Source organism: Panthera leo, chromosome B2, assembly GCF_018350215.1.
Source record: "Panthera leo isolate Ple1 chromosome B2, P.leo_Ple1_pat1.1, whole genome shotgun sequence".
NCBI classification, from domain to species: Eukaryota; Metazoa; Chordata; class Mammalia; order Carnivora; family Felidae; genus Panthera; species Panthera leo.
In genome coordinates this window covers 116,213,343-116,227,541 of record NC_056683.1, presented here as the reverse complement: position 1 = coordinate 116,227,541, position 14,199 = coordinate 116,213,343, and the positions used below count along the sequence as shown (strand labels likewise).

Here is a 14,199-nt window from a genome sequence, read left to right as displayed (position 1 = left end):
CACAAGTGGGGGAGGGGCAGAGAGAGAAGAGAGAGAAAGAATCCCACGTAGGCTCTGCATCATTAGTACAAGCTTGATGTGGGGCTCAAACTCACAAACTGTGAGATCATGACCTGAGCTAAAGTCAAACACTTAACCCACTGAGCAACTCAGGTGCCCCACAAAATTCCCATTTCTAAAACAGAAAGTAGCGATTATTCATCCTATGAGATGTATTTTGAAATCTATGGAAAAAAAATCTAACCTTTTATCCTCCTCCCCCACCCTTAAAACAGTGTCAAGTTAAAGGAAAACAAACAGATTATTCAACAGGATACACTGGGAGAAGTTATTCACTCTGGGAATAATACAAAAAAATTACAATCAATTACTGATATTGAAAGTAAAAAGCTTACAGAATTGGCTTGTTTCCGGGCTTGGTTTATCAGTTCCTTTATCTCAGAGATGTTTTTCTTTAGGTTATCCTCAAGTTCCTTGATGGGTTTGAGTTTATCTATTAGACGATCAGCTTCTTGTTCTAGATTTTTCACAGTGGCGTCTGCGTCTGCAACTGCATAGACCAAGATTCGTGCACACCACACACACACACACACACACAGAGAAATGAAAATAGTAGTATGCTCAATTAAATAATTGAAAAGATTTCATCTTATCCACATAACAAAGCAGGGCCATGACTGTTGAAGCACAGTTTGTGATGGCAAATGGGAATATTCCAGGTGGAACTCAAGCAGGTCAAAGCAGAAATGTTAGAGATAGAGGACCAATGCTTTGGCTTTGTGATCAAGGTGAAAGTTAGCATTGAAGGTAGAGAATACGAGGAACTCAATTCGATGATTAATTTCTAGCGTTAGCCAAAAATCTAACCTTTATGGAATAGAATTTCAGTTATGGAATCAAGGAAATGAAAGTGTTTTAAAATGTCATCTCATCTGTCCAAGCCAGAACTGTATTTAAATCAGAGTTCTCACACAAAATTGGTTTTCTTTCTTTTTCTCTCTGTCGTTCTTTGTACATCTTAAAGAGAGAAGCTATCAAAATGTCTTCTGAAAACATTGCAATGTTCAACAACCCTCAGACTGAAGGCCTATGTTAAACTTTAATTAAATCTTTCATGCTGCAGTTCATTTTCGTTTTGAAGAATAATTGATTATCCTAATCTCTGTATTAGGTTGAACCATATTAAACTGTCATTTTGATAGGTTAAAAAAGGTTGAATATCGACAATTTGAAAAGGGGTTTTAACCCTCAAATAATTGAAGTTTATCACTGATCCAGAGACTTTCTGCATGTGCTTTTTGTAGGAGGGTAAATGACCCATGGAAACCAATTAGTCAATTTCTAGGATGCTGGCAGTCTTACCCAAACCATGTCACTTATTATCTGATTGAGCACGTATTGTTCTGCTTTCTGTCATTGTGACCATGATGAAAAAGTGAAACTACTTAAGGACCAAGGCTGTGCACCCTGCTCGGCTATGAACGATGTACTCTCTGGTGGCCAATGGACCACTGAGAGCTAATCCTCAGGAATGAATCAAACGTGCTCAAAAGGAAGGAAATTATTATTTCTAAACTAGGTTTTGAATTAAGTATTTTGAACTCATTCATAAATATGAACAACATTGTGACTGATGTTTAAAAAGGACATAGGTCTGTTATTAATTTTAATAGAGTTGCTACATCAAAGCCTGAAATGCAGGTTACTGGCATCAAAGCCCTTGTTATATAATTGCATATTCAACAGAGGCACAGTTACTACTTTGTATTGTATACTTTTAATAAGCCATTTGCCCATGTTTTCTTTCCTTTAATTCTCCAATATTACTCTGATTTTCTACAAATTATTCTAGAATTGAGAAAAATGGCTTAGATTTGGATTCATGGGAAAAAGGAAAAGGGTAAAGCAAAGGATACTTAAGGCTCGTCCAAGAAATGATTCTTTTCTTTGAAGCTTCCAGATTCTAATCAAATGTTTCTAAATGAAATTTGAATTTCCCCACCTCTCTCATTCCCCTCACCCCATCTTCTGAAGCAGATTAAGTCTTTTGGAAATTATCTTCTCGATGGTTTTAAAAATAAATAATCTGTAATAGTGAGTCTGATACTTTCTTGTATAGTAGTTTTTAAAAACTTCTGACTTTCTTCCATAATTATTTCAGCATATAGATTTTAAAATCACCTTTGAAGATAGATTATGATTATATTTTTCTAGAAAATTATCTATCTCTATTAGGCTCTAAAATTCATCAGCGTAGAGTTTTGACAAGTACTCTCTTATGTGTTAAATTCCCACTCCCCCCTCCCGTACTTTGTTATAGTTCCTTTAGAACTTTGCCTATCTGTGCTTTATCATTCTTGATTAAGCCTGCCAACAATTTAAAATGTTTTTTTTTTTTTAATTTAAAATGTTTTATCTTTACATTCCTAAAGATCTACCTCTTGTATTTATCAAGTATATTATTTTTCTCTTTTAATTCACCTTTTTCATCTTCTTTCTTTTAATTTTAGTTTGTTTAATTTATAGGGTTGATTACCTAAAATGTTCATTTCACTGCTTGTTTAGTGAGGTGATCACACTCATTTTCCACTGAGGACAGCCTTGGTCATATTTCCCAGGTTTTGATATGTTGGATTGTATGTTATTTCCTATTCTGCGGTTTTATTTCTGACTTTGAGTTTAAGCTATGAGATGTTTAAGAGAGAATATTATTATATCCCAATAATTTCTCATTTAATAAGATCTAATTCTATTAATTTTATTAGGGGCTTCTCCAAGGATAATTCTCTAGAAGTTGAGAATAATTATTCATTAGGAGGGGGGAATGTGAGCTCCAGGGGAGAAAAGCAATGACAACAACATATATCTGATCTATTTTAATCCTGTTGCAAGGAAGTCATTTGAACTTCAGTGGTGGAATCTGTGTCATGAGAGGCATCACAATTTAGCTCAATCTGTGGAAGAATTCTGTTTTCCACCTTTCTGTTGGTATCATACAGATATTTCACTAATTTCTGTAACACAACTGAAAATACTTAATATCAAATACATCCACATGCTACCTTTTTGTAAAGGAATATGTCCTTTTTTTAATGTATCTAGCGTCAATGCTGTGACACTGGAAAGCATAGCCATGTAATGTTAAAGCAATACCCAAACACACTAACACGCAAAGCTGAAGCTTTTGCAATAGGCAATCAAACATGAAGTTGTTAAAAGCATGCAAGTAAACATATACATACTGATTTCTGCAGGTAATTTCATATGGAAGCAAAACAAAAAGAAATTAGAAAATTCATGAGGAAATATTTTTAGAGATATTACAAAGCAGTGATGATCAAAAAATGGTACTTGTCACAAGTCGTCCTAATAACAAATGCACCCTATTTTAAGTCAAACAAGTGTTATCAAATAAAAATCCACAGATACGTGTCAGTTAGCAGGCTATTGTTCTGAAAGATAGAAAACAGACCCAGTTTAATTAATATCACAGATAACTATCTCTAGATAGAGGGTAGGATCAAAGAGTTAGAGATAAATATTATGAAAAGGCCATATCAGATGAGAATCAATCTGAAGTGGAATGAAATGATCTCTTTAAATTTTAAAATAAGTAAAAGAGAATGATATTTACTTTAAAACTAATTTTCATTCTTTTTTGAGTGTGTATGTGCGGGGATATTGTGATTTGGTATGCATTAGAACCATTTATTCAGCTGGCAATGATGTTAAAAAACAGCACCCGAATTAGAGAACATGTAACATCAGTAACTGTGTTTTCATTATTGCACGGATTAAACATTTTGACACCCAGTGAAAATGTTGGTGTATAAATAGAGGGCTTGTCTCTTGAGAGTATCAAGTACAAAAAACCAGGCATCTCTTTTGGTGAAATCACAGAGTGAGATAATGTTCTATCACTTCACAGAATGGAAAAAAGAATATAAAAATATCCTAATGTTTATTGACTACAGTTTAATAATTTAAATTATCATTATATTAAGTTCTACCACATTTTCTCAGCAAAATCCTTACGAACTTGACATAATTTAATGCAATACAGAAAAGATGTGAAGAAAGATTCTTGATAAAGTACACAAATACTTAAATTTCCTGAAAATATTAACTAGAATTTAAATAATGAAATATTAATATTTTGTCATTTTAATGCATTTCAGGCCGATCTCATTTTAATATCCTGTTATACAGGTCTGCTAGTAAGTGTAGTCCTTGGCCTCTATGTTCCAAGGAACTTCACCAACTTGGGGGATATAATTTCCCAAGCACAACTGTGTTTTCAGTTACACTGAAGGATTAAAAATGTATTTGGCCAAAAAAAGAACCAAAAAGTATTTGGCATCCCTATACCAAAAATCATGCAGACTTTGAGAAGTTTAATTTCCTCTGGACTGGGCAAAATGTGGATGAAGAAAGCACTATGCAGAGCCTGGGGACTTGGGTTCTAGTTCTGGAGCCACAGACGCTCCATTCTGGAGCCCAGTCTATGAGGAGAGCAGACAACATCACCGTGGGGTCTCCTCCAGCTCTAAGAGTTATGAGGCTAGGGTACTTTTATAGCGTGAAGAAACAAATGACAGGATCAAAGTGAAAAAGGAGATCTTACTGTTCTTCGAAGGATCTTTTACCACAGCATTTGTTTTGGCTATGCTGTCTGCCAGTTGATTGTAATTTTTCTTCAGGCCGTCAAGGTCCTGGTGGAGATCTTTAATCCGTGCCAGCACATGTTTTGCTGTGTCGTTGGCTTGTCTCGCTTTGTCCTTAACACCTTGCAGTTTAGCGGCTGTGTCTGCCAGCAGAAGAAGGTGTAAGGAGCAAAACAAAGGGTGTGGGGTTGGTGGCTTACTCCACGCTTGTCAAAGGGAGAAGGTGGCTTGCCGACCTCAGGGACACACACACAAAGGGAAAGGCTGAACTTTGTCTCATTAGGTTATAGCAAATGAAATAAATTTTTAGCTAAATTAAATTTTCTCAGGGACCTTTGCTACGCATATTTGATTAGCTCTTCCGATAGCAGAGTTATTATTCTAAATGTTCATCGTATAAGGGTACATTGTGATTTGCTGCTGAACTTATTAGACAGAGAAATCTATCCATGAGTCAGAGTTTCATCTGCACATTCAGAAGGGGGAATGGTGAATGTACTTCAACTTAAAGGTAGAGAGAGCTTCTCAGTTCTTTTAGACCATGTGTTTATGTATTTACATTTATTTTTAGCATCGGAAATTTTCTATAAATGTCCTTGCTACTGAAGGACACGACACGCGATCCTGGAAAGTTAGGTTTTTTTAATGTTAAAAAAGTAAAAACAATGAATATTTCCTGTATTATATAAATGTATGCAATTGTTTCCTTGATCATAATTTGTGTAAAAAACATACACTGAAGAAATAGATGACAACTAGTATGTGTAGATTAGTGGTTAAGACCACAGGCTCCAAGAGCCCCTGGGTGACTAAGTTGGTTAAGCATCCAGCTCTTGATCTCAGCTCAGGTCATAATCTCATGGTTCCTGAGTTCAAGCCCCACGTCAGGCTCTGTACTGGCAGTGCAGAGCCTGCTTGGGATTCTCTCTCTCTCCCTCTCTCTACCCCTCCCCCACTTGTGTGTACTCTCACTCTCTCTCAAAATAAATAAACTTTAAAGGAAAAAGAAAAAAAAAGACTACAGGCTCTGAAGTTAAGCTGTGGGGTTCAAATCTCATATATACCACTTTTAACAAGGGCCTTCAGTAGCTTATTTGTTTCTTAAGTTCCACATATGAGTGAAATCATACGATATTTGTCTTTCTCTGACTTATCTGCTTAGCATAATGCCGTGTGTCAGTTTGTCACCTAAAAAGTGTGGACAATACTGTTCACTTTATAGGATTAGTATGAGGATCGCATACACTTAACAAGCATATTGGATAAGCACTCAAGAAATCTTAGCACACTTTGTTATTGTTCTTTCATGATATGAAAAATATAAAGGAGAGTGCTTTTAGGAACTAATACCAAACAGCAACGTGAAGTACTTACAATAGGTAGGAAGATATTACAGACAGGGTTCCATCATTAATGTTTGAAAGCTGAAACATTTAAGGACTGATCTTCGCGAAGACAGATGTGCTGATGGTTGCCAGAGGGGAAGTTGGTGGGGAGGATGAGCAAAATGGGTGAAGGGTAGTGGGAGGTCTCCCCTTATGTCATGAATAAGTCATAGAAATAAATACACAGTATAAGGGATATAGTCAATGTTCCTGTAACAGCGTTGTATCAGAAAAGACGGTAGCTACACTTGTGGTAGCATAACCTATAGAGGAGTTGAATCACTATGTTGTACACTTGAAAATAATGTAATGATATGCATCAACTATACTCAAAAAAAAAATGATGTGCAGAAAGGCTCTCACCTGTTACTGTAGGTACTATAATTATCTGCTGCAGCTTTTCAAGAACAGTACTCGTGTGGTTTTATTTTTTCTCATTAATATAAGATTACAAATAATATTATTTCTAATAATAATAGTCTTATTAGGAATAAGATTTCCCGGGCCGACACATGGAAGAACAGTATAATCACAACATGGCTCTATTTTCTTTTTTTGCAACATATACCTATGGCTGTCAGCCAGGGTAATAAAGCATAAGACATACCACAGTGTGAAGTATACTTTAATCTCTCATTCTCGCAAAGAAGAATTCATAAGTAAGAAAACCAATATCTAAGTTCCTGACAACAGTCCAAGTGCAGTGGTAAACGTTAAAATTGGTAAACGCTAGAACATTCTTTAAAAGTTCAGGTCAACTGAAGGGCGCCTGGGTGGCTCAGTCGGTTGAGCGTCTGACTTCGGCTCAGGCCATGATCTCACGGTTTGTGAGTTCAAGCCCCACGTCAGGCTCTGTGCTGACAGCTCGGAGCCTGGAGCCTGCTTTGGATTCTGTGTCTCCCTCTCTCTCTCTGCTCTTCCCTTGCTCGTGCTGTCTCTATCTCTCATAAACAAATAAACTTAAAAACAATTAAAAAAGAAGTTCAGGTCAACTGACACTGTGTGAGGTGTATGGAATGCTTACCATCGGGAATGGCTGACGACTTTGCCAAAGTGTCATTCAAAGCTCTCAGGAGATCTCCATTTTTAACATCTGCATTTTCTAATCGGGTTATTAAGCCATTCAGATAATCATCATTTTCTGTGGGTAGAAAACAACAAAAAAGATGAAATAATTTTAATCATCTTTGAGTTTATACATCTCTGATCTGGATATATCACTTCAAATTATTTTAATATAAAGCTTATAAAAGGCAGGAGAATTAACTTAATTCTTTTAATTAATTGGCATCTATCAATACATATATTTCAGATCATAATATAAAAGAATGTGTTTATGAAATAACCATTTCACTCTCCAACGTGTTTTACAACCATGTTTTTTTCTTGGTATCTGATCTTTCTCTGACTTAATTTGATGGTTTTCTATGGAGAAAAAACTTCAAAAGAATCAATCTTTTATTGCATTCATAATGATGCCCTCTTGACATCATTCCCATGAATATAATTATTTTCAAAATTTCATTACCAAAATGGATCATTTGGATTGGCTTTTAAAAATCTCAAATAGTTATGATTGTTAAGTAGAATCTCCCAACTTCAGTAAATATCACATTAATATTTATTTGAAAGAGAAATACAAATCATAGGAATGAAAAAACTTCTAGTACATTTCTGATAAATTGGCATTTCTAATAGAGAAAATAATATTTTATAAACTGCTCTCAAATAGGCTTTCTATAGGTTTTTTCTTGCTACCTTAGCATGATTGCTTTAACATTAAACAAAAAAAACTCCACTTATTGGAGATAATTTAATATTACAAATGTACATTTTTCAGCTTCTTTCCACTAGTTTTTAACATTGTCCAAACTTTGGCTTAGTTTGTATTATAATAGCAACTAAGAGGTTCAGAGTTTGAGTGTAACAATATAAAGGATAAAGTTATGGAATCTTTTAGGAAAAATAAAATAAAGATCCAATTTGCTGATTGAACAACATAAGTTTCGAAGCTTTGCTTAAATACACATCAATTTGCAAATATATCTTAAGACTGAATCTAAAAAAAAATTCAAAAAATGAAAAAAAGAAGACTGAATCTGTCTTGTTTTTTCTCTAAGCATCATTTATTAGTGAACAGTGTAATTGAATAAATGAAAGATATGAAATTCTGGGCTTCCTCTAATACTTTTTACCTCTCTGAATGGATAAAGCAGATCATTTCTTAAAAAAAATTTTTTTTTACATAATTTTTTATGCCATAATTTTTTTTCCCTGGTGAGATGCATGCTAATCGTTTCAAATAGCTCTACAGAAATGCAAAATGTAAATAAAAGGCAGAGTCCTCAATTAAAGAGGAACACTGAGAAAGGACCAGGGAAGAGGGAGTCCCCTCCTGGCCTGGACTGGCAGAGACATTCGGTGACAGCAATGACCGGCCGTCTGTGTGTATGTGTATATGACACAGTAACTTCAAGATATATGTGCTATTGCCATCTCCGACTTACAAATGAGGAAATGGAGGCTTAGAGAATTTATGTAAATTTCCTAAATTTGCATGATTAGTAAATGGCAGGGAATTCAAACCCACGTGGTCTTATTCCAGAAATTGTGCTTTTCATGGCCACAGTGTGCTAGGGATTGGTAATCAAAGCCGGGATCCGCAGGGCATGCTAGGTGGTGGCGTTCTTCCCCACCCACACTGGCCTCCCTTCCTTTCACCTCAGCTCTCTTCTCATTTTCATCCTTTGTTGCCTTAAAAAATTGGCCCCAGTTAAAGAAATCTCATGAGCCTCACACAAACACTATGTACAGAATCAACTTGGAATATTAGAGAAGATTAGCCATGCCTACGTGTGAAATGACAGGCAGATGTACAAAGTGTTCCACATTTTTACAAATAGAAATAATTACCAAATTAAAGTAAAGCACCTAAAATTAGCGCATACAAAGGAAGAGTAAGATATCATTTCTCATTTATCAGGTTGGGAAAAGTTAAATGTCTGATAATACCAAGTGGTTGCAAGAGTGTTGGTGGAAATTCAAATCGATGTTATTTTCTGAAGAACAATTTAATACATTTCTTAGGATTTTAAATAGACATGTATTTGTCCCAGCAATTGCACTGCCAGAAATTTAGCCTGCAGATATACTTATGAAACTATGTTAGTGTGTATCTTCCAGAATGTTCGTTAGATCTTTATTTGTAATAGCAAAACAGGAGAAATAGCAAAAATGCTCTGCATTAAGGAACGTTTATATCACTATGGCAATGGTACATACGTAGTCTTTAAAAAGAATTAGGTGAGTGGGTGCAGATATGAAAGAAAAAAAAGTATCCTTAAGATCTTTCTCATGAAAATGAGCAAGACATACCATATACATACCAACACATGGATATAAAAACTTGTCAGGGTGGGGTCTGGTGGTGGGTAGGTGGCACAGAACATACCAGAGAACACTGACAGTACTTACAGCAGCAAGGGAGTTGATGGTGGTGTGGGAAGTGGTATACTAAAACCTTTCATTTTGTACCTGGTCATGCTGATCATATTGCTTTCTTGGTGCAGATATTTCTATTCTTTTATTTAAAAGAATTAAAAAAAACACAATAAAAAAATGACTACAGCAACCTGAACTATGGCAGACCGCTATTGCCAACACCAAAACTGTTGTTTTCATCGTTTTCCTGGTACCTAGTGTGGGCAGGCCAGGCCAGGCCAGACTAGGTCTCACACAACTGTGCCGTAATGGCCTTGATTTGGTTGTATGCATACCCCTCGTAGAGGCAGTGCACCTGACTTCTCAGAGGAACCGAGCAGGCCCCTGTCAGCTGGAGAACAACCCTGGCCTTTACTGGCCTTCATCTGGGAAGGATAGCAAAGGGAAAGGAAGATGAATCAAGGATTCTTAACGATCAGTGCTCTGAAGGTGAAAAAGAGGACTGAACATATTAATTAATGACCCACTTCATTTCATGTAAGGGCTTTCTAGGCAGATAGATTAAACTACTGTTATACAATAGTAAGGTAAGCACAGGCTACAGTTTAATGCATCTGCTTTCAAGCTCCAAGCCAGAAACCTGACGTCACTGAAAAACAAAGCATAAAATATCCCAGCAAAGCATGGTTCTAAAACATCAATGTGTCCATCTCAGTCACTAAGATGTTATTATTTTCAATTCCAGTGCCTCAAAGTATACTTTCCAAGTAATTAGATTTTCTCCTCTGTCAATCATGATTCATCTTTCTTTTAATACTTCTGTTATTTTCACTGTTTGTACTAAAATAAAATCTTTGGATAGGTCATTGAAAGCCTACTTTCAGAAAGAAAGCCAGTCTGATTATGACTGTGATAGCTATATGAACCCCTTACAAATAAAGGGCTGCTCTTTTGATATTAACTTGTAAGTCTTCATCAATTAAGGAAATGGAACAGTACAAATTTTATTTCTTAGCTTCTTGATTGGATTTGATTTTTTAAATAATGAAGCATTCAAAATGTTCTGGAAAGCAAGATCTTCATGTACAGTGACAAAAAAAAAAAAAACCACATTAGTTTAAAGGGCATCACTTGGTTTATACTATTTTGTGCATTCGGAGAGCAAATGCTGGCTGAACAAGCAGGCTAATTATTCCAAAGAAAGACCGATCCGAAGTATATTGTTGCTGCTGTCCCTCAAGTTCCAAAGCAGTAATTTTGCTCCTCTGCTTTCTGTACTAGAAAATAAAAATGTGAATATTCTGACCCTACTCTGAATTCTATGTTTCACCTACTTGATTCGGATTCCTTCTTGATGTATCCTTTCTTACATTCCGATCGTTTTTTTTTTCCTGAAGTAGTTTCTGGAATTTCTCAAACCCAATCTAAATACTTTATAGCTTCATCAATAGAATTAGGTGAATAGAAGCTGTGTACAGAAAAGTAGTGCAGATTTCAAAATGGAAAACTTGAGAAATTATAGCAATGAAAAGCTCAAAAAATAAGCACTCCAAGGTTGGCTTTAAATGAAAACACATGAGGCAGAGTGGCTCCATAGGTGACATGCAAGGAAGATTACATTTGGCCCAGTTTGTACTGTAACACGACCACAGAAATGGAATTATTAATAGTTAAAAGAACACCTAACCCAATTCTTTAGCTGTCATTTCTGAAGAACAAGAAAGGGTCAGATTTGTGATTCATAGCGACATTTAGAGGATTTCCTCTCATTTCCTCGGCTCTTGAACCCAGTAGCTGTAATCAAGTCATTCCTTCTATTTTCTCTCTATACACCACAGTCACCAAACCTCAAAGGCCATACACACATGCTTTCAGCTCTGGTTCCCCCTTTCTCATCCTGTCCTCACACATGAGAAGACAAATGTCCAGAAATGGATTTGGCAGAGGCAGAGGTCCTAAAGTGAGGGGAAGAAGCAGAGCAGTAAGGGTAGACTGCGAACGTTCGGACAATGTCATTTCCCTTTGTTGCCTGTCAGCTGACATTGTGAGGCAGACATATTCAAAATGAAAATCACAAGACAGAGTTGTAAGTCAGTTCCACTAAGAGTACACATTTACTCGTGTCTCTGAAGCTGTGCTGAATAGGGTTTAGAGTTTAGATTAGAACTGGTGACTTTGAACAATGCTATGCCATATCTTAAAGCTGTAAATGTTATTTCTTTCATCATCAATAATGATCTTTTACAAAATTCTAGTCATTAAAAATGTCATGTGGTGCAGTGAAATCCTTATAAGACTTAGAGATGGAAGTTTTGGGTTCAAATGCCAATTCTATCCCTTTTTACATGTATAAATGAGGACAGCACATTTCTTTGTATGACTGATATGAGAAGTAAATCTGAGGATATATGAGAAAGTATTGGCTTTATGACAGGCAGTAAATGGTAACAAAATAATTCACATTGGCTTGATAATTGCTTTGATGTGTTTACCAGTTTTCAATAATGTTGAAATAGGTTTCAGCTAAATATAAGAATGCTTTTAAACAGATTTTAATGAAATATTCTATTTGACTATCCAAACTCATTATGTTCTTCAAATGCAATTTTTAGTTTTTATTTATGCACAAGCAAATACCTTGAGAGAATCTCTCATTCATAAGGATGAAATTCACAGAATGACTATTAATTTTCAAGGGGTCTGGTTAAATGGAATCTCTCCTGCCAAACTGCCATCCAGATAACATTTTGCAATGAACCTGATTACCATGATATTTGTCTTATTATGAACTACTACTTTGATGGATCCTTATCACTTCTGATTTGCTTCTTTAAACAAAAATGAAGGAATATCCTCTCTTTAGGATTTCCTTGTAAAAAAAAATCCATGTCACTTTCATTTGTCACAAATGTGCTTTATGTTTTCTTGTGAAGGCACCTTCTAAGCTAGAGAACAGATTAATAATATTTGCAGCATTTTTATGTGTGGTTCTGAAGCAGAAAGTTTGAAATAGTCAAGGGATCGGCATGAGGTCATGTAAAATATCTTGATTTTGACCTTCCTGGTAATGAGAGATTTCTGCTACCTTGGGTATTCATCCACTTATTCATTTATCAAGCATTTGTTAGAATCATTAAGTGTCACTGTGTCACCTTCTTAACTATGGAAGAAGCTCAGTGTTTTTATCCAGCTATGCGTAAAAGCGTAGGCTTTGGAGCCAGACTAATTGTGGGCTAAAGTGTTGGTCCCACTGTACAAACGTGGTATAATTCAAATTGCTGGTGTTTATTCAAATCAAATGATTTTGTTTTATATATGAGAGGTGGCCAGCCTTACTAAATTACATAATATATGATTGTGTTACACAATTTTTAAATTTTATTATTTTACATGATATATTTTCTTCTATGAACATTTTAAGAACATTGGAGGTACAATTTTCCTCAAATCACTTTACTCTTAGTTTTTCACCCACCTATACAGTCCTTTGTCTTCTTAATACTGAGATTTCCAAAAAGTCTGCCCTCTAGGTCAACCTCACAACCCAGGGCAGGAAGCTGAGGGCTTGCAGAAGGATGGGCAGCTGCATAAGGAAGAAAGCTGGGCAAAAGTGAGACCCTGCTTCCTGTCCCTGGCCTCCTGTCACTGACTTGATGAGGTTGCTATGCCAGTCTTCCCACATTTTGTACTTCTATCCCTCCTTCATGATGTTATTCCTATGTTTCCTTTTCCCCAGATGCTGTCACAACTTTGAGATATGTCTGATCTCTGATTGCCTATTTTGCCCAGACATGTATATTAGAGTTCCCGTTCGTGGGAACCTCTGAGGTCACTTAATGGGCGGGTCTACAGGGAAGCATATTACTGAGAAACCTTGCCCTTAACTCAAAGGGCCAAATGAGGTCTTGTTCATCATGGGCACAGTGCTTGAAAGGCCCTCAGTAAATTTCAGGTGCAACTGAATATGCCCTTCCTCCCACTAGAGAAAGGGCCATAATAGGAAATCTGAGGAGAGGAGGGAAGGGGTCCTTGTGTGGTGGCAGGATATCCAAAGACTTAAGATACCAAAATAGAGGCAAATCCTCTCTTCAGCCAGCGTAACAAGAAACCAAAATGACCAGACATTAAAACACACTTATGGTACCTCTAGGACAAGCTCTGAAGCCCGACTGTGAGCCTGCTCATTTTGTTTTGGCCAGCAAGGTATTCTAGAAGAAATTGAATTAGAATACCTTCAAGTAAGGCAAATACTGTCTGGTCCAACAATTCCTACTTGTCCATATCTGCCACTACTTTGTCACTTTACATTTGAACTTCTACACCAAGCCCAACCTGATTTCATTATCTTGGTTTTTCTCTATTCACACTCCCAAGGAGGAACTACAGCTCTGTATGAAAACTCAGCAATTTCTATGGGAAAAGGTTGTTTTGTTCTTCAGACTATGGGAGACTAGGGGATCCAGGCTCAATTTCATCGATTTAATCCAAGAATTGTTTTTTTTTGTCAATGGAACAGATTTTGTCTTTCATATGCCTATCTTTAGAAAGGCTGATTTTGGCAAATGGTAGTATGTGAATTCAAAGGCGGTACATGTTTAGTAATGAAAGAATGCTTTGGACAAAATTTAACTCCTGCATCATACTTTGGTTTAACAGCACTACAGCATTTCTGTTTATTCTTTTTTTTTTTTTTTCTAATCTAAAATAAC

The 14,199-nt window shown here is 36.1% G+C and overlaps 1 protein-coding gene across 4 annotated transcripts in view; it reads right to left on the bottom strand.

The window, feature by feature from the left end:
- LAMA2 (laminin subunit alpha 2) overlaps nt 1-14,199 on the bottom strand; it is a 609,036-nt gene that overhangs the window by 78,467 nt on the left and 516,370 nt on the right. For 3 of the 4 annotated variants that reach the window (XM_042939791.1, XM_042939793.1, XM_042939794.1), the window contains 4 exons: nt 7,074-7,190; nt 4,625-4,807; nt 3,243-3,248; nt 396-550 (listed from right to left, as the gene is read on the bottom strand). In XM_042939791.1, the coding sequence (XP_042795725.1) occupies nt 396-550; nt 3,243-3,248; nt 4,625-4,807; nt 7,074-7,190 (461 nt within the window). The remainder of the gene's footprint in view (nt 1-395; nt 551-3,242; nt 3,249-4,624; nt 4,808-7,073; nt 7,191-14,199) is intronic. The other variant, XM_042939792.1, reaches the window with a different exon arrangement.